This window comes from Camelus ferus, chromosome 7 (genome assembly GCF_009834535.1).
Source record: "Camelus ferus isolate YT-003-E chromosome 7, BCGSAC_Cfer_1.0, whole genome shotgun sequence".
NCBI classification, from domain to species: Eukaryota; Metazoa; Chordata; class Mammalia; order Artiodactyla; family Camelidae; genus Camelus; species Camelus ferus.
Window position 1 is genome coordinate 68,001,582 of NC_045702.1, and position 27,398 is coordinate 68,028,979.

At 35.2% G+C, this 27,398-nt stretch overlaps 1 protein-coding gene across 4 annotated transcripts in view; it reads left to right on the top strand.

The window, feature by feature from the left end:
- SEMA3D (semaphorin 3D) overlaps window positions 1-27,398 on the top strand; it is a 178,448-nt gene that overhangs the window by 60,274 nt on the left and 90,776 nt on the right. For all 4 annotated transcript variants that reach the window (XM_032484096.1, XM_032484099.1, XM_032484100.1 and 1 more), the window contains one exon: window positions 19,521-19,681. In XM_032484096.1, coding sequence (XP_032339987.1) covers window positions 19,521-19,681 — 161 coding nt within the window. The remainder of the gene's footprint in view (window positions 1-19,520; window positions 19,682-27,398) is intronic.

Here is a 27,398-nt window from a genome sequence, read left to right on the forward strand (position 1 = left end):
TATAATGATTGACTCTTGATTAGCATAATGAGGAAATTTTTGTCTGCAAGCTGTAGTCAGTTTTGTATTAAAACAAATCAATCCCTATGTGTAGTCAGGCCACTCGAGGTGGCTGCTCTCTTACTCTCTGCACATCCCTGCTCCACCAGTGCCGGCTTCACCTACACTGAACTCACCTGACTGACTTTAACGCATGACTGCCCCAGGCCCCAGCTAATGATCGTTCTAACTTTAACTACCTTGATAGCTTATCAAAGAGGCAGTGAGGAGCTGCTCCTCTGCTAGTTACCCTGGTAGCCAATGAGCCAACCTGCCATCAATTTCCCTTATAACTGGTAACCTACGCTTGCTCTCCGGAGTGAAGGGTGCCGCCGCATCCTGCCCTGCCTCCGGCCCGTCCCCACCACACGATGGGGTGTTCCTCCAGAACCTTGCTTCAGAAACGTAAGCTCCTCCATCCTTTAAACTACTGTCTTTTTTGCTGACTCGAAGCTCTTTCTTCGGTCTTGAAGTTGGGCAAGCACAGGCTAGAGAGCATTTTTTAAAACAGTGAGATATCTTCCAAAAAATTAACACACTAAAATACCTTCAACATCTCCAACACATACATATTTTGTTTAAAAAAAGTCTATGTGAAAGGCTTAAAAATTTAGAAATGAGAGAACATTTAAGAAATGAAATCCAATTGTTTTTAAATGTTTAAATTACTATAAAAGCAAGGTTTATATGCTATATGTAATCATCTTATTTATGTATGTATAATATATCAATATGTAAGTGAAGAGAGAGAGAAAGAGTCAAGTTTCATGCTCAAATATTTATATATTTATTTATTTTTTCTGTGTTATCCTTTTGGCTTCTTTAATACCTTAAGAAATGAGAGGAATGTAGGAGATTCAGACTCCTTTTTTCTGAACTTGGCAGGTGAAAATTATGCTGGCAGTTTTAATCTTTAAGACAGCTTGTTTTCAGCTTAAATTAAATATCAAGAATAAAAGCTAATTCGATGTCCAATGTAAGTGTAAGTGGAATTAGCATATTACATCCATTACACGTTTCATATGTTGGTATTTATTTGTAATCTATAACTCATGAATTTAAAAGTTAAGGTAAAATTATTTTTGAGTTTTTATATTCTAGCATTTCTAGAACACATGAAACTAATCTATGATTAAAAAAATCAGAACATTGCCCTTGTGCCATTGGGAGGAGGACTGGATGGAAAGGGGTTTGAGAGGAAACTGTGGGATAATGGAAATATTCTCTGTCCTGATAGGGATGTGGATCACGCAAGTATATAATACGGACTTTTCACGGCCCATCATATTGCTCTTGTCAGATTTGTTTGCATACTTTCCAAATTTACCCTACAAAAGGAATAGAACAAAAATTAAAAACCAAACAATAAAAAAAGTTTGAAAATTAAGAGATTGAAGGGGAAAAAAAGGAAATGCTATCTTGCTTTTTATGATATAGTGAATCACACAAGAACATTGCACTGATAAGTATGAACAATGTGAAATAAATTAGACTTGGAAAAAAACTTTAATAGCTTATAATCACTCCCTGAGGATTCTGTTATGAGCAAAGTATTCGCATAACGACTGTGAATTATGCCATTTCATCCTCATCACCTCCCTGTGAGATAGGGGTTGTTACCACCTTCCTATATATGAGGATACTGAGATACTAAGAAACTGAGAAATGAAGGTCTCAAATTAGTTGACAGCTCAGCTCCTGAGTCAGCCCCATGCTGCAAACAGCCTGCATGCCCAATGCTATTTCTCACACCCTAGACTTGAGGAGTTCTTCCCTGAGGCACTTACCTACCAAAGTGAACTTTAAAGTTAATAGAAGCATCATGCTGATATTTGGCTAACTGATAATGATTTCAGTTATCAAAATGAAATGGAGTTGAAAAAGACCACACGCTCTGTTTAACATCACTAGGTAGCCAAAAGAGATTTACAGACTTGTGGGATTTTGTGCCCTTGGATAAATTTATGGGGAAAAAAAGGAGACTGTTAGTGTGTTGATTTGTGTTCATAATCAAAATTTTATATGACTGATTGTAAAATACTAACTCAAATATGGTTATTTGATCATTTGAGAATAACTAATCAGTTCCTTAAGATGAATAAGTAAAAACATTAATTTTATATAGCTGCTACTAATTAGTTTATCCCTAGTTAGAGGGTTTGTTTTTTTAAGTATGAATGTATGTTTTTTGAATTGGAATCAACCATGTAATAGTTTAGAATTTTGTTTATCTTTCTATAGATTCTCACTCCTCTCAGCACCTAGTACTTATATAAAAGGAGAACTGATGTAAGTGTTGGATTAAATGCAATAAGAACTATTCTTTTGATGGTTCTTATGTTTAGTATACTTTCCAAATGCTGTATTTTTTTAGGTATTTATCTAAATGAAGTTATCTGCATATCAAAATCTAGTCAGCAGTAATAAAGATTGAATGCAGAGTAGGAATTTTAAAACTCTCTCAACCCACCCTCAATAGACACACACACATACATAGACACACGCTTTCTCTCTCTCTCTCTCTCTCATATTGTTCCCCATGACTGCAATTAGCCATTTATTTCCAGATTGTGTGCTAATAAGAGTAGTCATCTTGGCTAGAGAAGTTACTAACAACCCTTACGGAGCACGCCTCTTTCCACTTGGAGAATTTGAGGTCTTTTCTTCAGAAATCATCAATTCAGCACTGTGAAGTTGGCATTTCCCATCCATTTCCAAGAATTTCAGCAGTTTCCCTAGGCACCTCTTCTATACCATATCTGAGAGTATAAAAACAAAGTAGTTCAAATTCTGACCTCCTAGATTTTAAAAGTGGCCTGTTTCTGAATAAACAAAGTTAGAACATAAAAATCACTGCCAACTTAGGGTTATACTGAGGAAAATTGCTTGTTTACCACATTTCTACCTCTGAGATAATAATACAACTCTCCCTTCACATTTTCTCTCTTTCTCTTATGACTCTGACTAATGAATTAAGATCAGCTAGTCCCACCCATTGCTTAGATAGTTTTGGGGAAGTCTAAAATTTCACGCTTGGCACTAAAACGCTGCCAGATTGTGAGATTAGAAAAATTAATTTTATTTTCAAGAATAATTCATTTTTATGGGCACAAAATCAGCTTTTTTTTCTTCACTTTCCATAACTCAGGCTTTCTTAGGTGCTGACCAGAGACGCAAGCCAGTATCAGTAGAGTTAGCTACTTTGAACAGCTGCAAGATTATTTTGAGGGATTACTTAAAGGCCAACAGAAATATAATAACTGTTTTATCCAAAGAATGCTCTTTGATAAAGACTTAGCTTTGAACCTCTGAATCCACAGGAGCTTGTTTGGCTCTATTGTTGTATAAAGAGATTTCCCTTCAGTTGCATATTTTGCATTCTTGCACATTTATGCATACTCAATCTGTTTCTTGAGTAACAGTTAGTAAGGAACCTTGGAGGTTAGAATGTTCTGTATTGCTGGATTTTGTGTTAAAAGAATAATAGATATATCTAGACTGACAAGGTGAGTTTCTCACAGTAGCTTGTACACTTTATACTACAGACGTAGTAAAACATAGTTTTTGAAAAATGACCAACTTGAGTCTTGCAATAAGTGTAAATATTTTCTGTATTATGATCATCATGAAGGAACTCATGTGGATTAAGGATATTTATACCCAAGAAGCATAGAATCTGTAGTGGTACTTATTTGGAAACTCCTGAAGATGAGATAGGTATGATAGCTAAAGAGGGAATGGACAAAAGCTTTGAAAAAGGGAGAGAAAATCAAAGTCAACCAATTTTCAGAGATTCATCCTTTAAGGTGAATTGTAATTACTTTCATTTCATTTTTTTTTGTATATTCTCTTTAGCCTTCTTTTCTTTCCTATTTTAGATTTTAGTATTAACTTATATTTGAATGACTTAGATACTGATATAGGTTAGATTAGATATGTACTGAGCAACTACTACATACCTGGCACTGTACTAGGCTGGGTCAGAGAAAAGTCACTGTCCCCTTTGAATTTCTTTTCCAGATAGGGAGGCAGACAGTGACCAGGTAAACAAACGGATGAATGTTACTTCAGTTAGTGGGAAGTGCTATCAAGAATATAAAGCAAGAGTGACTGAGTCCAGAACCCTTTTTAGACTTTATCATGTCAAAGTGTTAGAACACTCTGAAGAAACATCGTTTTTATACCCATTTTATAAATAAGAAACATGAGGTCAGAGCCTGAAGGCCTTGTCCCAAAGCAAGAAGCTGTTAAGTGGCAGAACTAAATTGTGTGTTTTCATCTCTCTAGTTCAAGGCCCATGCTCTTGCCACCTTGGGCCCTGGAGGGAGACATTACATATTCAGGAACACAAATATCAAGATAAAAAAAAAAATACCAGTTTTCACCATTACTTCTCTGGCAGTATGCTCTTTTCAGTAATTACCAGAGTACTAATTACTTTTTGCTTTGCATAACTTGTATGTATTTTCATAGAAAAGAAAACTTGTAATCACATTTCAATGTTTAATCTGCTATTGTATAGTTAAACATTAATGTATTTGATAGAATGGTTCTTTTTGTTTGATGTTTCTAAGAAATGAATGGATAAGTCTACATTTTTTTTCTTTACTTATGGATTGCTATATTTAGCTATGATATATGGCATGTGTCAGGTAGAGATTCATGGCTACTTGACTCATCTCACTTGTTTGATTTGACTGGTCTAATATTAGTTCTGTTACCTCAATTCAGTGTAACAGTCAAGAAGGCAATTTCTGAAGCCAAACTGCTTAGGTCTTAACTGCTGTTACTAGTTGTGAGATACTTGGATGTGTGTTTTCTATACTGCAGTTTTCTTAGTCATAACATAGCCAATCTAACAGTAAATCCAAATGCATTAGTGTTTAATTCTAATAAGGTTGTTGTGAAGGTGTGTTGATCCAGGTAAAGCATCTAAAGCAGTTTGGCATAGTAAGCATTTAATAAATACTGTCAATTAGTATTTCTTGTGAAATATTATTATCTTCCTAGATGTTAATGGTTGTTCCCAGACCAAAGTTTTTTCTATGTAAACAAGTTTGAAAAATATGACATAGTTCCCTCCTGGGGATTTACAACATATATTAAAATTGCTTTTGTTTATGCCCAGAGATTTTTCTACTAGAGTTAATTTCCCCTAGTCAAGTACCACCCACAGATTGTGAACTCATTGAAGGTACTTTCCAGTATTTTTCTTTGTGGTCTTCTAGTAGTTAATAAGTGCATAGGTCATTGCTGACCGTGAGAAGAGTAGTGTCTTTGAGTGGATGGTAGCCTTCAGAGTGGGTTAAAAGGAATCATAAAATCCTTCAGGAGTTCCTACTTGATGCTTTCCAAAGCAGACATTTTTGTTGTCAAATTAATGAGAAAAGACGGCTTGCTCTAAATATCTATCTCCTTAAGTACGTAGTGAAGAAGCATTATCGATCTTATGGTAAGAATTCCCATACAGTTGTTTTTTCTGTAAAGCAGGTCATTGATGGTTTAATTTTTAATAAACTCATTTGTTTTTCCAGACATATTTTCTCTAAACTGAGGCTCTGTGTATGATTGGGCTTTGGTAGGTTTAAGAGTTCAAGGATAACATTACTGTGTATGTGATACTTAGCAGTCAACAGTTAATAACAATACTGGCCAATGCCCACTCTTTCCAGCCTCATTCTGGCAATAAGGACATACATTAGGACGTAGAAAAGGCAAAACTTCCTGTCATCATGTAGTTTATATTTTGATACAGAAAGGCAGACCAAACATAAGTGCATTACACAGCAAGATAGAAGATGCTAAGTACTATAGAGAAAAATGAATCAGGAAAGTTAGCTAGAGAGTGGTGGGGGTAGAGTAATCAATATAGTGGTCAGGGAAGAGCTCACTGAGACAGTGATGTTTCCACAAATACTTAAAGAAATTATCATTGCAAGTCATGTGGATACTCAGGAAAGGAATATTTTTGGCAAAAGGAACAGCAAGTGCAAAAGTCCTGAGGAGGAAAGGTGTCTGGCATGTTCAAGGATCCTGCAGAAGACAGTATGGCTAAAAACAGTGGTTTGGGGGAAAGGAGAAAATTGATTAAGTCAGATTGATAATAGGAGGGAAGGATTAGATCCTTTGACTGTTTCCATTGTTCAACCATTGGTTTTTAGTCTGAGTGTTATGGGAATCCACTGGAGAATTTTGAGCACAGAGGTGACATGATCCAACCTTCATGATTATAGGATCACTCTGGTTTCTGTATTGTGCATACACTGAAAGGGAGAGGTCAGGGGAATAGGGCACCAAGTTTGAGGGTTTCATGATAATCCAAGTGAGAAATGATGGTCCTTGAGCCAAACTAGTTGCACTGGAAGTAGGAGGAGAAGATAGGTAGGCAGAGCCAACAGGATTTGTTGATGGCTTGATGTGAAGTATGAGAGAAGTCAAATCTGACTCCATGGGTTTTTATATTTATTTGTTATTTTTTTATTGAGGTATAGTTAGTTTACAATGTTGTATCAATTTCTGGTATACAGCACAATGCTTTAGTCATACATGAATATACATATATTTGTTTTCATATCCATGGAGTTTTTGTTTTTTATCTAAGGGTGAAGTTATTATTAAATGAGATGGTGAAGTCTATGAAAGAAAGTTTGTGGGAAGATCAGGTGAACATATTTGTTTGAGAAGGATATTAGGTATATAAGTGAGAGGCAAAAGAAGGCATTTGAGTCTATAATCTCTGGAGTTTATGGAAGATGTCAGTTGGAGACATGAATTTGGCAGTTAGCATATAGAAATTTTTAAATCCATGAAATTCTGTGATGACTTAAGTCAGGAAATGAGAAAAAGGAGGAATGAGTATCAAAGAGAACTGAAAAAACATGCTAAGTATGTAGGAGAATAATCAGACGTTCTAGAGTAGCGGAAGTTATATGAAGAAAGTTAAGAAAAGGGATCATCTGCACTGTCGTATTCAGCTAATGTGTCATGAAAGATAAGTAAAAATTAACATCAAATTTAACAATAAAAACCTCTTGTTGACCTTGATAAGAGCAGTATCTTTAAGTGCAGAAACCATAGCACAACTGGGATGGATTCTAAAACGCATGGTCTCAGGAACTGGAGACAATTATAGATAATTCTTTCAAGGAGTTTTCCTCTAATGTAGACAATGGGCAGTAGTAGCTGGAAGGACAATGAGATCAAGAGGCTTGTTTATTTCATGAGCTAAACAACAGCATATTTATATGTTAACCTAAGTAATCTAGGAAAGGAATAATTAAGGATTCAGGAGAAATGTGGGCTCACCCATACCCTATTGAAGGAAGTATCAATGAGAGTCAATTTTTTTTCTCTAAAATCAGGCTACTTATAGAAGATACGTTAATAGAATTGGCTTATTTTACATAATAAACTATTACCTGGTTCATTATTAGTGTCAATTGTCTAGGTGAGAAGAGGGATTAAACAGATACAATATATTCAAGAAGGAATATGTTTCATTTGATATAATACAGATTGGAAGTACTATGTTCACTTTGAAAATTGATACATATGGATTTGGAAATAAAACTCCAGAAAGATTAAATAATAACCCCAGGGTCATATAAATAGATAATTAAAAACTAACCTAAGTCTTCTGTATTTCAGTTTAATAGTGTTTGTACTACAACTTGCCTGTATCCAACACTATTATTTAGTAATAATTACAATCTATTTAACACTGTATGTGGAGCACTGTTCTATTGATCTGTTGAGGTTCACAAAGTGGTAAAAATTACCCAATAATATAAGGTAACACCTGATGTAATATTGTCATACAAGGATCATATAAAAGAGCTCCTGAAATTAAGAACATACATAAAAGTCACTGAGTTCTATGTGGTCATCAGGGTCCTCCTGCCAGGTAAAGAAGATCTATGTCAGGACACACTTTAATTATGTCCTGGTTATACTTAAATGTGAAAGGGACTTATAAGGACATAGCTTAGGTAAAGGCAATTTTTTCTGAGATTAAACCCAGTCAACTATTTTTTTGGTTAAAGTATTTTTTAATAGATCTTATATATAGTTGGTTTACTATTCTATAAATTATTGGGGAGATAAAATTTTTTTATATGCAACTGCTTGTTCTATGACTTCACTTACCTAAAATTTGTTTCTAATTCCTTGGGTCTTATTAAGGGAATTTTTACAGTGAGAGTCTTTCAATACATGTTTAAAAAATTAAAAATTTATGGATTTTTAAAATGAATGTCATTGATTCTTTTTTAATAGAAAGTTTGATGAATGCCTCCCTCTTTCTTAAGAACTAGTGATATACACTTTGTATTTTTCTTGAGTCCTTTTAACATGTTGTTTTAATCCTGTTAATTCAAAAGAGGCATAAATTAAAACTAAAGTGCTTTTTACTTAGAAAGAAAGATACTTATAAAGAGGTTTATTTCACTAAAGCCACAGTGAGCCAGACACAGTCTAGAAAATAAGATAAATATTTCAGTAATCCTAGTGGAATGGTGAAGTGGAGGAAGTAATAGAAGTGAAATTGTCTGTGGGTGTGTTTCATAAAAGCATAAGTAGAATTGTTTTAAAGAATCTTGCTTTTCTAAGTAATGATAAATCTTAAAACATAAAATATAGCTGTGATGGGTGATGAGGCTTAGAGTTGGAAGACCTAAATAGGTTTCACCTCCTTCTCTGGCGTGTGCTGTTCTGCACCATTAGAACAGTTGTTCTGAGTCTAGGTTTTCTCTTCTGCAAATTAGTGATAATCCTTCTCATTCTCCTTAAGGGTCAAATTAAATAATGTAGAGAAAGCTTTTTGGATGTTATAAAGCATAAAATGATATTATGATAGGGCTTCAAAAAGAGACCAGACAAGAATAAATTACTGAATTAACTGAAGTAAGATGTGAAGAAAATTCAAGATCTTTAAAAATGTAATTATATTTAGGCATCTTGGATACAATTTCTGCTGCCACCAATAATAGGAAATTTACTTCAGTCAATAATCATAACTTATCTTTACATCTTCCAAGTTAATGCACATTAAATGAATGTACTTCTCTTCTCTGTATGAGAAAACTGAAGGGAAGCAGTTTGTCATTGGTTTAAGCTAAGTAGGTCATTTATCACTTACCACAATTAAGTTAGTTTTAAGTTAATCACATTGTTAGAATAAAGTAATGATGTGTAGATTTGAGCAATGTAGTATTATAGAGGAAAAAATAATTTGGCTATTTTGCATAAATTAACTTATGTCATCATTTAAGAGTTGGAGAGAAACTCTAGTGTGGAGAAGCAAAGAAAGAGTCCAGCACTTCAAGGTTTTTGGGGGCCACAGTGTTCCTTGGCTTTTCTTCTCCAACTGTGATTCAAGAACCAGTAGCACCAGTATAATCCGGGAGCTTGTTAGAAATTCAAACTCTCAGACCCCTTCCTAAACTTTTTAATGAGAATCTGTTTTTTTTTTTTTTAACAAGAATCCTAGCTAATTTGAATGCAAGTTAATCCTGAGAAGCACTGCTTTAGAGTGTTTTATTTCAGACTCCCTACCCTTCCTCCCATCCCCCACGCCCCAACACACAGAGAAGAGCATGTGGATATCACAACAGGCATCTCTTACAATTGCAAAGCATTAGAGCCATGATTGGGTCTCCAAATGGCACATTTAACCTCTGTGAATTATTAAGTGATAAATCCTGATTTATATGGAAGTTAGATAAACCGATACAAACAAGAATCACTAGTTTGAAAAAATCATTGGTTAAATTTTTATTAAACTTCTTATGTGCAAGAAGAGGTGATGAGTCATAGTGATGATGTCAACTTTATTCTCTGCAAGGGCTTCTGGTCTTTTTAAAGGACAAAATAACTGTAAAAAGATTAATGCCATAGGAATAGGGTAAATAAAACCAAACATTTTAAAGAATTTTGGAGGAGATTGGGTGTGAAATTGAACTTTGAACATGAGAGGAAATTTAGTTTATTGAATGAAGTGTATGTTGGCATTGGAGGATTTTGATCCCAAAATTCTAATTAATTGTGATTTAGGGGGTAAAAACAGAATAGGCAGCATCATGTGGGAGGGACTGGTAAGGGAGGGGGCAGAGAACAAGGTAGTATATGGGCCTGTTACAATAACTTTGAGGACTAGTAATATGGACCCTAGCCAGGCTGACAATAGGAATATATGTTTGAAGAAGAAGAATAGAAAATTTGCATGATGAAATCTATAAGGCTTAAAATTTACCTGGATATTGCTGTGAGGGGAAATGCAATAGACTTAGAAGTACCAGTTATTTAAATAGGGGGAAAAAAAGAGTAAGATTGTAGGAAAGATAAGCTAAAAATGATTTTGATATCTTGAGCCTGAGGACTAGGTCATGTCGTTAAAGTCGTTATAGTTAGTAGGATGAGATGGTTGGGTGAAAAATGACAATACCAAGCAGGCTATTGGAAATTCTGAACTGTGACTGGGGAGAGGCAGTGGGGTTTTAGGTGTCTATTTTGAAGTCATCAGCAGAGAACTAACAATTTATGGGAAACTGTAAATAGAAAACATTATGTCACTGTTGATGGCCTATAAACACTGCCTGAAATCAAGGAGAACATTATTCTATGATGACATTTTTAATCTCCCTCTTGGAAGTCTATGTGCATATTCTGATGCAAATTCTCTGCACACCTTTACGGGATTATCTTCCATGGGTAAGAGATTAAAGAACCCTTTCTGGAGAAAACCTAGAGAAAAGTTCCATGGATAACTGACATCTGTTTGTTCTGAATGAAAAGCCAAACTGAAGTTTTCCTGAATCAATGGAAATTAAGTTTCAGATCAGATGTCACACTGAATGCCCAGCATGATAAATGAAAAATAAGTCAAAACAAAACAAGACATATTCAAGCCAATTATTTTAAATTTCATAATAGCAAGAGTGAGGGGGTGAAAGGAAAGACAGAAGACTTTCAAAAGCTTGGGATACTGGTGGCATGAGATTTTTTAATCATGACTTTGGAAGCTGGAGGATAGTGTATAAAAATGCCTCAGATCTCTGAGGGTGAATGCTGTTCAACCCAGAATTCTATAGCTAGTCCAACCATCAGCAAAGGTAAATTAGAAACATCTTCACACATGGAAACTTTCAAACACGTAAGTCACAGTCACTCTTTCTTAGGAAACGTCTGGGGATGTGCTGACCAAAAATAAGCAAGTAAATCAAAGAGGAAAAAGACAAGGGATCCAGGAAAGATGGGATTCATTTGAGGACAGAGAAGTTTGAGAAAGCTATTTCAAAGGGCAGAGAACAGCCAGTCCAGATTGTAGGAGGTAGAAAGGGCTTAAGAGGGGATGTTTCCAGGAGAAAAATAAAAAGCAACCTGACAGAATTTCATTTGAAAATTTTATGGAGACATTTTTCAGGAAATAGAGAAAGGTTTGATCATGATCTTAGGGAAATCTATGCAAAGGATTATTAATAAAAGCAACGTTCTTTTCAAGAAAGAAAGTATGATTAGAGAACACTACTTTTCCAAGTAGGGGAGAATATTTACCTTGCAACAGTAATGGAATGATGGAATATAGCTTTCATAAAAATGGACACACCATAATGTTAGGAGCTTGGTTGGAAGGACAGGGTCAGCATAACAAAGGTAAAATTCTCAACTTCTGTAAATACGAATTCAATGGAAATGTCTGAAAAGGTGTTTTAATAGTATATACATACATTTATATACATGAAAATAAATAGAAAATAAGCTACTTTATATGTTTATATGGGGTCTAGATTGGGGGTGGACAAAGGACGGGAGAGGAGACAGATGGGCTTACACACACCTTTTAATGTTACCTTTTTACTTATGCATATACTTAGATTTGATTAATTAATCTTAAAAGTGATATTGTTATAAAATACTGATATATTTTAAGTTATTCTCACAGGTCTTTGTGATGATCTTAGGGTGAGAAATTATTTACTCCTGTCACATTTGTTTTGCTATTTAGAATCAATAATAAATGATGTATTCAAGTATGACTTTTCTAAGTTTTAAAAAAATTAAGTTCGCCTACCAGATTGAAAACAAATTCATGGTCACCTGTGAAACAGTTTTGACTTTAAATATTCCTCGAAATTTGAAAAGGGAGAAATTATATTTTAATTAATTAATTAATCAATTTTTAAAACCTTTGGGTTTTTTTTTTGGGAGGAGAGGTAATTAGGTTTATTTATTTATTATTTAACGGAGGTACTGGGGATCGAACCCATGACCTCATGCATGCTAAGCATGTGCTTTATCACTGAGCTATACCCTCTCCTCCAAAGAAGAAATTCTTAATACTTTGAGAGGAATGAAGAAAATAGTTGTCAAAATAGAATCAATCTTCTCCAGAAGTATCCTCTCAACTCCTTCTGAGGCCATTGATTCTATTAGAGCATTGTCCTTTTGGAAATGTATCATGTATTTATAATGTTAGCCTTTTTTTAGGTCAGTAGGAAAAATTACCATGGCAAAGCTTTTGAGAATTTGAAACGATTCGTTCTTAGTCAAAGCATTTAACTAGGACCCATAATCATAAATTATGAATCTCACATGTGATGGATTATATAAGAAGCATCTACTATTGAAAACTAGCCAAATAAAGAATAAACCTGTGATTTAAAAGCATGGATGTAGATGGAAATGTGACGGTGTAAAATTACCACACTCCTATTCCACATCCTGCCCTGGCAAGAACATAGCTCTGATGATATGACAGGCTTTGTTTGTTCCTAATTTATGTTTCCCCATGTGATATCATCTGATTTATTATTGACATAGATAATGTTCTCTCTAAGACCTAATGAACATAATGATTTCCAGCATTCCATTGCAGGAGAATAAATGAGAATTTGATTTTTTTTTTCTTATTTGGACTTGTGTTTGCAGGAAGAAAATCGGGTTAGACTTGTCACCTAGGAAAGTAAAATGATATAACATACACCTATAATTTTGAACTAGTCTTTTGTAAGGATTTTAGGTTTGAGTAACATTATTTATTGGATATTATTTGAGCAGTAAGCTATGAAGACTAAACGTACATAAACAGAGAATAATTGATATGTTTGATAGGTGGAGGTGAGCTATCTTGGTAACCACAGTCTTTTCATATGATCTCAAGCCTAACAATTGAAAGTCAAGTGGGACAATTTAAGATGAGTTAATTTACCAAAGATTGAATCCAAGGGAGAATCCATGCCTTGACTTGGACCAAAAACAGGAGAAGCAAATAGAGGTTCACAGAGAGCCAAAGGGGCTCAGTGAGCCACAACATTAGGGACTAATTTTCATTTTGGAATGAACAGTTTATTCCCTTTACTCAATTCCTGACCTAAACTGAGAACAGGCTTTTTGGAGGAGAGTGGGGAAGGGGAAAATGTTTTGGTAGCCAAAACATTTCTGGAAACTATGGGAAGAAGGAGTTCCATAGAAAGAATCTTGGGAAACTAACCATCAGCAAGAAAGCCCAGGGAATTCAGAGATCAAGGGGGGGAAGCTGGATTTATGGGCAAGGCAGGAATAAAAAAAATCCTTTACTTCTTTATTTAGACAGCTTTGTAGAGAACACATTGGAGATGCGACTGTATTCAAGAAACCTCAGAACAGCCCTACTGATATAATAGCTATTTCCTTAAGTTAAAAAAAGGGGTGGGTGGGGCAGGAATTTGTGCTGAATGTCCTATGATGGTGGGGAAAGGTGACTGGGTTTTGATCTGCATTCATTTTTGGCTGTGAGCTTTCTCTGCCAAGAAATTATACTCCTTAGATTGGAGTAGATTGGAAGTGGGCTTTTCTCAAAAGAGATTTTGTTCTTAGCCCCTGAAGTTCTGCTTTTAATAACTTTGATTTTCTTCTAAAAAAAAAATGGAAAAAACCCTTCCTGTTAAGTGTTCTTCTTTTAAAAGATGTGGGAGGCCATTTTTTAGCTACGTAGTCTACTCATGAGAGAAATTGTCAACTCCACCCAGTTCAAAATTTCTGGCAATAAATGCGGGATTTAAAGGGTATGAGATTTTTGTTCATTTAACACTGAAATGCTGAGGAAGTCTGTGCTGCTTAATCCTAAATTTATTAGATTCAGTGTGACTGACCACTCCCTTCCTTTCTGGGATTAAAGAGGAAGAACGGAGACCATCAAGTCAACTATTTCTTCAGGCTGAATGAACAATATGAAGGGACACTCAAAAGGAGACACAAAGAATTCGTTTCAGAACAGGCATTTATTTCAAATAGGAGAGGGGATTCCGGGACCGTTAGCCTTCCCCTCAAGTCAAGGGGTGAGGAGGAGCTATGAGTGAGGAGACGCATTGTTGCACCTTGTTGCTCTTCCACCACTGAGAGCACAGTTATGACTAAGCCCACTTAACTGCTGCGGACCTCACAGCAGAGGCAGCCAAACAGGATTATTGGGAAGATCTCCCTTTAGCTCTAATTGCCTTATACTGTATTTCTGTTCTTCCCAAAGGTTAGAGACTGCTTGGTCCAAGGGACAGAGGAATGGCCAGGAGTAGATGGGTGAATGACAGTTTGTTATTTGATACATCCTGAATTTGAACCAAGTTAAATGTAAGGCTGTAACGCCATAGAACTCCAATGTTGGAAGGCACTCCAGAGACCCCTTGGTTTCTCTACCCACTCAGTTCAGTGAGAGAACTGGAATCTCATTATTTAGCTTGTTAGAGGACATCCACAGAGGACGTTCTTTCCATTTTGCTATTCAAGATACATAACAGTCTACTACTGTAAGTACTATTGCCTTTTGTCACAAGTATTTTCTCATTTTTGTGGTGGATGAGCATCTTGTCTCCAGGAGACTCTAAGGTCTGTGAGAGAGGAACTTTTTATGAGTCTTGGCAGCATGTGCAGATTGCTGGTGATCTTAGATGAGTCTGTTGTTTGCCTTCAAAAATCTAGTTGTATGAAGGTAGAGACTCACTTTGTTGTGCTAGAAATGAGAAATTATTCTAAATATAGTTATTAACTATGTGGGAAACATACAGTCTATCCCTTGACTTTTGGTGAACTATCAGGAGATGTTGAAGAAGATTCTGGACATACCCTTCAGAAGTGGACATATACATACAACTGTATGAAAATCTCATATCGTTTAAAGGGTTTTTGACCATCAGAACCATCCCGTTGCTCTGTAGTGGTTTATTGATAATGGATCCTGAACACCATCTCTGTGTCATCATTCAATTAAAATCTGTCTTGTGCGTGATTTCCATAGTTAAGCTAGTAGAATAAATGAATAATCATATCTTTGCTTCATTTATTTTAGAAATAATCAACTGGTAGATTTTTTTCAAGAGTGCGTGGCTAGAACAAGAGGGAATTTGAGGGCCTGGGCGATTGAGTGGAGATTATAAACTGAGAACAAGGTTATAGGACAATGACTGAAAGAACAGTTAGAGGAGTGATTATGTGGATTAGGTCAAAGGTTTAGGTGGATAGAACCAAGAATGCATTTAAGACCTGGAGGTAAATGCTGCTGTCCTCTGAGAAACGGTGGGGCTGGTTAAGTACGTACAGAACAAGCCTCCTCTGAGTGGCATTTGTGAAGCAACACACGCACCCCAGCGCCGAAGGGGGAAAAGCAACAAGAGTTTCTGTTCAAAACGATTATAAACTGTGGACGATTTTAAACATCACATGCCTGAGACTTTCCAGTGTCAGAAAAGAAAAAATAAACCTTTGAACTATATTGCCAAGTTACTAGTCTTTAACTTTCATGAGTTTGTGGTCTGCGGGTCCAGCATCCATATCTGATTCCTGAAATCCTGGGAGTATATTAGCTTTAGGTGTTAAGATAGAGACTCTGGATTTAACTTTTTTTTTTTTTCCCTGGGATTTTGTTAATGATCCCATGGAAACAAAAATGACTTTGCTTGGTTTGGCAGAAATGCAAGAAAGATAAGCTGCTGGGGGAAGAGGGAACCTGTCCCAATCCCTGTCCCAAGGTCTTTTCAAAATGTGTGCGTTAGCCTGAGAAATTTCTCACATGTAATGCCTAAGTCTAATTATTTAGTTTGGCTCCAAAGGATTGGTGAAGCATGCTTTAATGTTCTGATGCTAACATTGTCACAAGGCAACATTAAATCATTTTGAAATGATAATACTTCAGGGTAGTCACTATTTTTGCAGCTGTTTCTCCCTTGTCAAATTCGTTTGAAACTCAACCCAATAGAATTGGTTATGGTGCAAGAAAATAAAGCAAATGACAACGTCCACTTTATGTTCCTCGCTGTGTAAGCTGAGAGGGAAAATGAGATGCAAGATCTTAAACATCTTCCTCCTCCCGTTGGCACTGCCATAATTCAGGAACTCACCATCTTTTAGAAACTTCTCTGTCCCCATCCTTCCTGATTCTCACCCATCCTGAACGCTGCAGTCGTTATTTCTCTAATACTCAGCTACAGTCTTTGTCACTTTCCTAGGTAAAAAATTTCAGTGGCTTTTTGATACCGACGTAATACCCAAACTCTGCAGCCTGACGTCTTACGATCTGATTCTCTTGAGGTTCCCTTTATGTTCAGCCTCACTTCTCACTGCCCCCACCTGTACTTTCTGTTTCAGCATATTGAACTACTGCAATTCCACAAATGTTAAGTGCATGATTTGTCTCAGACTCTGAGCTACATGTAGAGGGTTCCAAGATAAGTAAGACCTGATCTCTGCTCTGAAGGAGCTCATATTCCATAGTAGGAGACATATTCAACGTGCAGTGTGTGAGCAGAATAATACATGATGGTATATGCCCTTGAACATACTACCTATTGTTCTTCTGCTTGGAATCAACTTTTCTTTGTATTTTTCTTGTAAAGCCTCTGCCTGTCCTTCAAGACTGTTCTCAAATATCACCTCTTTTGTAAGGTGATGCCCTGTTAATTACTTGAAAGATTTGTTAACATTCTGTGTAGACTTCTATTAGAATTTATTTTGCTTATATTATACTGTCTGTACTTATCTCTTTGCACGTTGACGTGCGAGTTTCTTGATGGCAGTGCTCAGCCATCCCACAGCCCTAACTGTGTGCTCAATACTTCACATGTACTAGAAACTTATAAATATTTGTGGACAGAATAATATTCCAAAAATATTTTTTAAAAATTGAGATACTCTAATCTTGATAAACCAGATTTAATGGAAGATGAAATAATATTCTTCTTTAATAAAATTTACTTGGCCGAAACCGGAATTTAACAAAGTAACAGTTAACATTTATTAAACTTTTCCCATCTTCAAGGCATTGTTCTCAGAACTTTATGTAAAATTACTTACATTCATCATCAAGAGAATTATGAGTTGAGAAATATGACTTCCTTTTTATAGATTTTTGTATAGAGTTTAAAAACACATCATCATTATTATAATAGCTGATAGTTACAGAGCACCTACCGTGTGACAGGCGCTATTCTAATACTGACCATATATTAACTCATTATTCCTCACACCTCTGTGATTTATTACATAGTTTCTATTAATTATTATCTTCATTTTAGAGATGAGAAAACCAAGGCACGGAGAAGTTAAATGTCTTATCCTAGATCATACAGCCAGAGTTGCCAGGCTATGATCTGCCCCAGCTGATCTGGCCCTAGAGCTCACACCCTCTCTTGTTAGGCTAAGTCACAGTTAATTCTGTAATTAATGTCACAGTGCATGGTTCAGAATAGTTGATTATTATCCAAGGGCACTGAAATAGTATGGATTTATATTATAACCTATTTTCCTGTATTAGTTGGGTCAAGATATACTCGTGGAAATCTCATGTGCTTTCCATTTTTCCCATTGCCTGATTGAATAAAAGTTTGTGTGAAATGTTTTCTCTTGTTAAGGCATCAGATCATATCTGTCGTATCTGTTCTCTCAGTTCCATTCCTCTCCCTCCTGTTCTACTTGACAATCAGTATGGAATATTTGTTGGCTCCCAGCCCTGCCCCTCTCCCTCAAAATAGGCTCATTACATTTGAAGATGATAAAATATATTATTCCATTGTGTCTCTGGTCTGAAAAACTATTAAAGATTTATTTAACTTAATAGAAAAATAATTAGTAGAGAGTTCAGACTTCCATCCAGTGTGCACAAACCATGAGTTATAAATATTAATGAGACATTTGTTTGGTAAAGCCATATTCACTTGAGAATTCAAAAAGTATCATATCTTCTTCAGCATACAACCTTTTGGTTTGTCAGAATTAAGACAAGAAATCTATCTTAGTGGCTAAGGGAAATAACATTTAACCATCGTAAATTAGAAACAAGAGTGAAAAGAATTCTCAAAAATATGAGATAATAAAACTCAATGGTGGATGGCTAGACTATATAGCCTTTAAATTTAAGGAGCTCAAATATCCATTTTCCAGAGGTTGAAAACTGCCATTACACATTTTAGAAGTATCTTGATGCCTGTTTCTGGGACATTATCTCTTTTTATTTTTCTCATCAATTAATAATGAATTGCTTGAACATTATTGTTTAAAATCCAGTAACAAATAATGGACTTTAATACGTGATGAGTGATATTTTTACCTTGTTGATATTTAATACTCCAGGGTTGTAGAAAATGAGAGGGTATGTTAATTACTTGGGGTAAAACATATTGAAAAGATTTGGGTTACTGTAAACCCAGGCCTAAATTTAAATAGGAATCTGTCCATATCATAATCATAACTGATACAAAGAATCAGGACCTATAGACCAAAGATAAAGGGAGATTGTGACTGAAGTTATATTATCAGCTTTCCCACCATACTTTTGTGACTTTAGGGCATGTGGCTTCACCTTGATGGAATTAAATGCGTTTATTTATAAAATCATGAATTTGCTTTAATTGATTGACTTCTTGCTTTACAGTTGTGATTCTGTTACTGATTCAGGGTCACATCTCTTTCAGAATCCATTGCTTCTTTGTTTACATCTTCCTGAATATATGAAATAGGCACAGTGTAATCTTTCAGACATGGGCATCAATCTGAACACCATCAAAAGTAGAAGGGAAAAAAATGCCTGTGATTGATCACACACTTAGTTTGCTGCTTACTTTTGCAATACTACTTTGCAAATATTACTATAGGTAGTGTATTTACAAGTTTGCTAATATTACTATAGGTAGGTGCTTTAATTTATAACTTAAGAAGGTGAACATAGAGTTGTGAAAAATTTTGCTTTTAATTGCTTTTGTGTTAATATGTTTTACATTCATTTTAATATCATGCATTTTTGATACATCAGATAAATATTGTATCAATAAAATAGAAGTATAATAAATTACATCTATTTTGAATGAGTATGTGCTAAAAACTGTATATTGTTTGCATACATTTAAATTGGAGCTTTCCTATATATATGCATTTACCAAATGGAGCAATATATGTATGCAGGCAAATAATATTTTGCTTATTAAGAATTTTTTTCTTTCTGTCCTTCTTTTGCTTTTCCATAGACTTGCTGCTTTCAAATAGCTGCATTCCCTTTTTGGGCTCATCAGAAGGACTGGACTTCCAAACCATTCTTTTAGATGAGGAGAGGGGCAGGCTGCTCCTGGGAGCCAAGGACCACATCTTCCTGCTCAGTCTGGTTGACTTGAACAAAAATTTTAAGAAGGTCAGTTTATTTCTATATGGTTGACTAGATGCATTTATTTCCATCGATGCCCTTTTCCTTCTCTTGTTTTAAGTGACTAGGCATCGAACTCAGTAGGTCATTTACATGACAAAAAAGAACGTACTAAAGGTACTTATTTTGTGAGGGTTGGGGGAAGGTAATTAGGTTTATTAATTAGTTAATTACTTTAATGGAGGTACTGGAGATTGAATCCAGGATCTTGTGCATGCTAATCAGGCATTCTACCACTGAGCTATACCCTCCCCACCAAAAGTACTTACTACCTCTATACATGTTTTGGATTTTTAGGGATTTAAGTATATATGCATGTTCTCTGTTAAAAAATGAATGAGTGTGGTACTAAAACCTTTGAGAATATGAATGAAAGGCATGAAAAATTAGTGAATGAATACTACATTATAGAATAGAAATGTAAAGTCTGGATTTAAAAGCTGGAAAATGAATTATTCATCAAGAATTAATATTTATATCTGTAGCAATTCTTATAGAATTAAATTTTTCTTAACTTTAAAAGAACAAATAAGCATTCCTTAAAAATGATAGTGTGACTATGGTAGCAGTTTAACACCACACTGTTTTCTCCATACTCTCATCTTATATCTGAACAGGTTTCTTCTATGGCCTGATCACACTCAGACAGTGCAGATTAATAATGCCCTACTTATGGGCTCTTTGAGAACAATTTTTCCACTTAAAGGAAATATATGCTAGTTATTCAAAACCCCAAAACCCCAAAAGCAATCACTGCTGTAACCAACTACTTTTCAACTACCACTGTGATACCCAAAGAAAGACTGTCACACTTTAGGTCTTATCAATTATTATTATCTAGTAATTTAGCAATTATTATTAGCTAGTAATTTAGCAAATACCATTATCTATGCAAACATAAATGGATACCAAGTCTAGAAGAGATGAATTACTGATGAGAAGACATAATATATGAACTATTAGGCATCTAGGAGGTATCTGGCTTTTGTCTCTTCTTCTCCAGAGGTATTGAAAAAGAATACTAGGCGTCACTGCAAGATTTCAGGTCAGTAGTTCCCAATACTGAATTAAAAGAGACTTCTTTCCATTTAAAAGAGTTGTTTATAGTCCATTCGAGGACTTTGAAATTTCAAGAGCTTTCATCTACAATGACCACTTTAACTTAACCCTCTAATTTTGAGATGTTTTTAATAACTAAATATCAGTTGTTCAGTTATTTGAATATTATCAGCACTCAGGGCTTTGTTCTACATAGGCAAAATACTTATTACCATATGTGCTAATGTTGCTTAATTAACACCCACATTGGAAACAATGTTTTTGCTCTTCTAATCATTTAATTTTTAAGTAGTACTTCCCCACATTTTGGAGGCCCGCCAAAGGAAAAGAAATACTTTTTTATGAATGCTCAGGTGTGATAAAGAAATAACCTTTGAAAGGAAAAGAAATACTTTTTTATGAATGCTCAGGTGTGATAAAGAAATAACCTTTGAATGTGATAAAGAAATAACCTTTATATGCGTGCACTTCGTGTAATCTGTGTTTCTAGAAGAAAGAATGAGGCCTAAAATATTGCCAGTATTTTTCTTGACTTGTGTTAATCCAAACACTCAAACTTATCTTATTTTTTTAAGATTATTTTTATTCTGTAGCCTGGATATTGTTTACAGTAAGGTGAAAAAACAGTTGATTATATGCTAGAATTTGAAAAACTTGCCCTTAATTTTGCCTTTATACCTCCATTCCATTTCTTCTTCAGGGTGTATTTTTTCCTTAGGAATTTTTTTTAGGTACTCATACTCCTAGGAGAGCCTATTGACGGTATCAGCTAATATCCCAGTCATCAGTAAATACCTTAGTAGGGGATGACTCTTTTCATGTAAGAGACCAAAGAAAATCCTACTCAACTTTGCAGTTTTGCTTTAAGAGATACTACATAGCTAACAAAGCATTTTTCCAAATATGTCTCAGTTTTGGTATAATAACAAAAAGCAATTCATACTTTTAAGGGAATTTGTTCTTGTGTTGTTCTCTGCCTTCAGGGATTGGAAGAAAAAGTCCATTTATCTGAACTGAGTGTATTAGATCATTGCTTAAAATAAATTCTGATAGCATAACTTCCTTCTGTGGCTATTTTAAGCAAAATCTTTCTTTGGACTGTATTCCATGCTTGAAATGTGCTAATATTTAATAAAATAAATGTTTATGAAAAATTGATTTCCCTTACGATGTTATTGAAATAAATGGTCGTTTGAACGCATTATAAAATTAGGGTCTGTACTAGAGATTTTCTGCCTTTAACTGATACTTCTTTAACTTTTTTAAATGAACAAGTCATAAAGGAGTTATGCATGCAAAGGTGAGAATTTATGTTTATGTAGGTATCCACCTTTAAAATGTATATAAACAGTGCCAGTGCTAAAAGGTACTTACTCCACAGTAGCAAATAAGTGTCAAGATGTAGTTGTTCAGCAGTGTTTAGACCTACGTGATTTGCGTGGGCTCGTTGCCCTTCAGCAAAAGTCCAAACTCCTCAGTGGAGGAAACTACACATGTTGGGACTCTGTGGGGCTGAAGGATGTCCTTTGTATTCTTTTAGAATTAACTCAATTACCTGTTGTAGATTGCTTAATGAGTGACGGGTTGGGAATTTTTTCCTCTGGAAAATTAAAAAATTATATAGAAAGTATTCAATTGAAGTATCAAAATTTAAGATATATATCTATTTGAAGGTTTTGTACAAACAAGGCTGTGCCTATTGAAAAATAGCCATTATCATTTCATATTTGCCACAAGCCTTTGGTACAAGATCACCAGAAATTATGGCAAAATCATTTACAAAACTAATCCAGTAATGAATGTTTAATAGTATCCTTCTTATTATCTTTACTCTGTTCAGACTAGATTTTGATCTTCCACAATGAATGGTGCAGGTACACGAGCAATAAACTTTAAGTAAATGGCTGTGAAGGAAGAAAGTCAAAATTAGATCTTTCAGGGCATTTCTACTACCTAGAAAGTAAAAATTAAATAGACTGAGTTTTTTTAAAAGTTTTATTTTTAATTTTTTTAAAAAACTGACATTTAGATAATAGGGAAAAAAGATTCTGTTTTTTTTTTTGTTTGCTTGTTTGTTTTTGAGGGGAAGGACTATTTCTATAGGGACTTAATAGACTTAAGGGCAAGTATAAGTACACATCAATCACCAGGGATGTAATACCTCATAGTTTAAGTGGGTTTCTTCTAGAGTTGATCCATAAGGTCTCTCTTTATTTAGGGCATAGCCTGTGGATTCCTCTCTGGGACAAATTTGGGACAGATACTCACCTGATTCTCTGTTCCCATCCCATCTCTAGATCAAAATAGAGCAATCAGATCCAGCCAGGAGTGATCCTGTTCCAAGGACACAGATCTGAAACTGTATTTAACCACTCCCAACAGTTTGGTGGATGAGTTTCCTTGGAAGCCAACCATGAGATGAAGATTAGCTTATAGGAGATTTGTGGGGGAGTGTTCTTGGGATCAACACGTGGGAGAGTGTCACTAAGGAAGTAGCATTAGACAAAGGAGAACTGAGCTGTGATGCAGACCCAACAGAAGCCTTAGCTGACAGGCCAAGCTGATAAGTTGACAAATATTTCAGTATTTTCTTCTTGTGTAAGTGATAGTACCATTATTCAGCTAGGTTTGTCTTATAAAAGAGAATCTCTTTTCTCCTCGTCTCACCCACTCACCATGACCATCCGTGTAATCTCTTAAAAAAATAAAAATCTAATTATATTTCTTCCTGGTTTGTACACATCTGGCAGTTCTTGATTTCCAAGGAACTCGAAAGAACTTGAGGTTTCTGTTGACATCTAATACCCTTCCTGCCCATTTCTGCCCTGGGTTTCCTGCCTCATTTTCATCCTCCCTTCATTGTTCTCTCACTAGCGCTTTACTTTCTGCTTCCCTCTTTCCCTCTTGCTTCATTTTACTGTAACTAATGCATTAGTTCTTTCAAAATAAGTAGCTTACTTTCAAGTTTTGTGCTTTTTTTGCTACAACTTCCTGAAATTGCGATTTACTTTCTTGCTTATCTCATTCCTCAGTTTTGAAGGCATTTATCTAATTTTACTCTTTTACTATCTCTTGCTTTCCAAGAAAGTGTACCTATCTTCGTGTTTACTAGAGCGTTTTCTGTATTTATGCCAGTGTCAGATGTTCTGATAGAATTATCATTATCCATTTGGTAAATAGATCCCCTGTTTTATTTATACACACTTTGAATGGGGTGGGGGGATGTTTTACATGCACTTCTGATTCTCCTTTAGTACATAGTACAGTGTCATACACATAAAGGATAGTAAATAATGTTTATTTTTTTTGAATTGGTAATTTTGTTGTCTTTTTCTCTCTTGTGTGTGAGATGGATGGATATATTACTCTCAATCAATTAGTGTGCTGTCAGCTTACCAAAAAAGACCTTACTTAGGAGGTAAAAAAAAAAAAAAAAAAAAAAGGAAATTTATTATATTCCAGAATAAGAATAATGTCTAGAGTTTGAGTGGCTACAGAGATGGTAATATCATCTTAACGGTGTTATAAAGTACCCAGTTCTTTCTGTCTGCCGTTGTTGGTGTTGGCATTCTTCTTAGGTTGGTAGCATGATGGCTGTAACAGATTCATGAATCACATCCAGACAGGGAAATGTCAAAGGATAAAAGATCATTACTTACTAAGTCTCCTTCTTAAGAGCAAGAAAACCTTTCAAAGAATCCTCCCTCATATCTCATAGGACAGAAACATGTCCATCCCAATTCTGACACTTGAAAGAAGGGTGAGGAGACTGTGATTTGCTTACATCAATTATTAGCTGCTTTAGGTAGAAGAAGTGTTCAGGAATCAGTCACATTGATCATTTTCCTTACAGAGAGAGTAGAAAACACGTTTTCTAGAAAATAAAAACCAAAAAACGTTGCTTAGAGGTTTTTTTTTCCTTCATTAATGTAGTTTTCCTGAGGGAGACAAAAATTTTCTCAGACAATCAAAAAGTGTATATTATCTCTTTGGCTTGAAAATAATTATAAAGATTAGCTAATTCTAATTAGGAAATTATCTGGAAGGATTTTTTTTTTTTTGAGGAGATAGCCTTGGAAAGTATTCATTGCAAGTAAAAATCCTTGAAATAAGTTATTTTCCTCCACACTGCATGGTAAAAATTGAAAAATCTGCTGACCTTTACAAATACTTCTCTTGCTTATGTAAGGGTTCATTTGCCTCTATCAAAGTTCTCTGTGATTCTTTATTTAATCTAAGCTTTGTAACATCTAATCTGCTGTAGATTTCTTCAAATTTGCTGATACCTTTTAACTTTTCTCCCTGCAGTATTGTTAACTGATATTAGGAGTGACATTGTCAGGAGAGAATACATTACAATTTAACTAAAAGAATTAAAGACTACATCATTATTCTGTAGTACTTAGCACTATTGAGTAAATAATGTACAAAAGACATATTGTTAAAAAATCAAATCGTTAAATATGACTTAAGAATCATTGAAAATATTTTGTAGCGGAATTACATCTAAAATAATGCTGCTTTGATTGATTTGAGTGTGACAGTCTCTGGGGTTGAAACCAATTATATGCATTTATGGAAGTAAACCTGGGGATACTTTTTAGTGATTGATTGTTGAATTTTTTATTTTGTCTTTCTACTTTAGTCAAGTGGTTTTTTTGTTTGTTTGTTTTTTCATTTTTTCATAAAAAATACTGATGTCTACCACCAGTTCTAAGAACAGTAACAGATTATAAAACTCAGGTCTTGTCACTGCTCATGCCCTAGTTAGGAAGACAAGACATAACACAGTTAAACAAGTTATAAGACAAGTCAGAAAAATCTTTAAATGTCCAAAATAATGAAATAGATCACATATTATAAGAATTCAGAGAGGGGAAAAAAATCACATGTTGTGCATGGGATTTGAACTACTCCAAGATGGATGGGCAAAATTTGAATGATTGTTAACAAACTATTTAAATTTGCTTAATTAGTTTGCCTTTGGAATTGGAATGTGAGGTTTATTATTTCCTTGTTCAGTTAGGATTGGGAAAAACATGTTTGAGAAAAAGAGTAGAAGAGAATCGTGTTCTTCCTTCCATGTGTAAATTTCTCATGGTTCAAGTTGAAGAAACTAGATTTCCCTGCCCTAAGACTGCACATCCTACCCCATGTCTAGAGTCCAAGGAATTTTAATAGTTCTTGAAAAAAGTGATCAACTGGATGGTTACTTACATCCATTTATCATTCATTTATAAGTGATACATGAGAATCCTGGTCAGTGTAGACATCACAGTAGTGAAAGTGTTGGACACTTGTACAATATGCTTTAAGGAACTATGGTTTCTAAACAAATTATCCTAAACTACACAGCATGTGTCACTTTGGCAACAAGTGAACATCTCTACCTCAGCTAGCCTTAAGCAGTCCTAGCAATAATTCATATAAAATCCAGAGCCCTCTCTATGTAAACTTTAGGAGTAATATATACAAGCTGAAAGTCTCACCCTCTCTCTTTCTCTCTTTTTTTAATGGAGTCATAGTTGACAGTTAAAAAAAAAAGTGCAATACTCTCTGTTTGGTTATGTTATTTGGTTGCTTTCTTGCTTTAATGAATTGTTGGGATCCTTCCATCTGAAAATGTTACTCATTTTGGAAGTGGTTCAAACCATGCTTGGGCAGAGTGAGTCTCTAAACAGGTTGTAAGCAAAACAGGCCACAAGGGGAATGATGAAGTAAGTACTGCTTTTGTATCTGTATTAATGAAGCATTTGTTTCTTGGTTGTCTTTATTTTGTTTTATCTCTCTCTTTTTTTTTTTTCCCACATGGGCTATAGAGGCAGATAAGTAGACCAATGAGAAATAAACTGACTCTGAGACTATAATTATTTATTTTAACTACTAATTAACAGCAACTGTTATGTCACCTCATGGAGTGTAATAATGAACAACTTTATCTGACCTCCCTCAGTCACTTTCAATCTAGTCTGTGGGACGAGTTCTTCTCCCTGGACCTGTTGGATGGCTCCAGCAGACCCCATGGCTTTCGAGGCCACTGTTAGGTAGTACAGACAGTTGTTATCCAACAATTAAAAGATCCTGTCTAATGTAATAAAATGCCCAACCTCATTTAAAATTGAACCTCCGTTTGCTCTATCTGTCCCCGTTAGGTCATGCCATGGGAGGGAGGGCGGGCTCCTTGCAGAGGCTTCTTCTCTTGTCCCTGCCTAGTGTTTCTCCTCTTCCCTGAGCTGTTACACACAGTGTCCGACCCCTTTTCAGGAGGAGAGGAGAGGAGAAGGGTGTAGAGAAGTGTCTACTGCCCTTGTCAGAGGGACCTCACTTCTCAACTTTCTGGCCTTGTCAGACGTTTAAAGGGTGAATTTTCTTTCATAAGCATCTTTGTGAGTTTTTGGAATTTCCTCTTTCTGGAGTTCTTTCCTTTGCAGTTCTTTGGATAAGTGTGACTGCATTTCTCCTCTGACTGGTATGTTCTCATTCTTTATCCTGAGACAGATTGCAGTCCCACCAGGTGTTAACTTCTGAAGTCTTTTCACTCAACACTCTTGAATAGGACTTGAGGTGACCTTATTCCATCCCGTTTTTGAGCGAGTATGATTCCTATCTGTTCTTTAGGAAGCTGTTGTGTGTATTTTCCTGGACA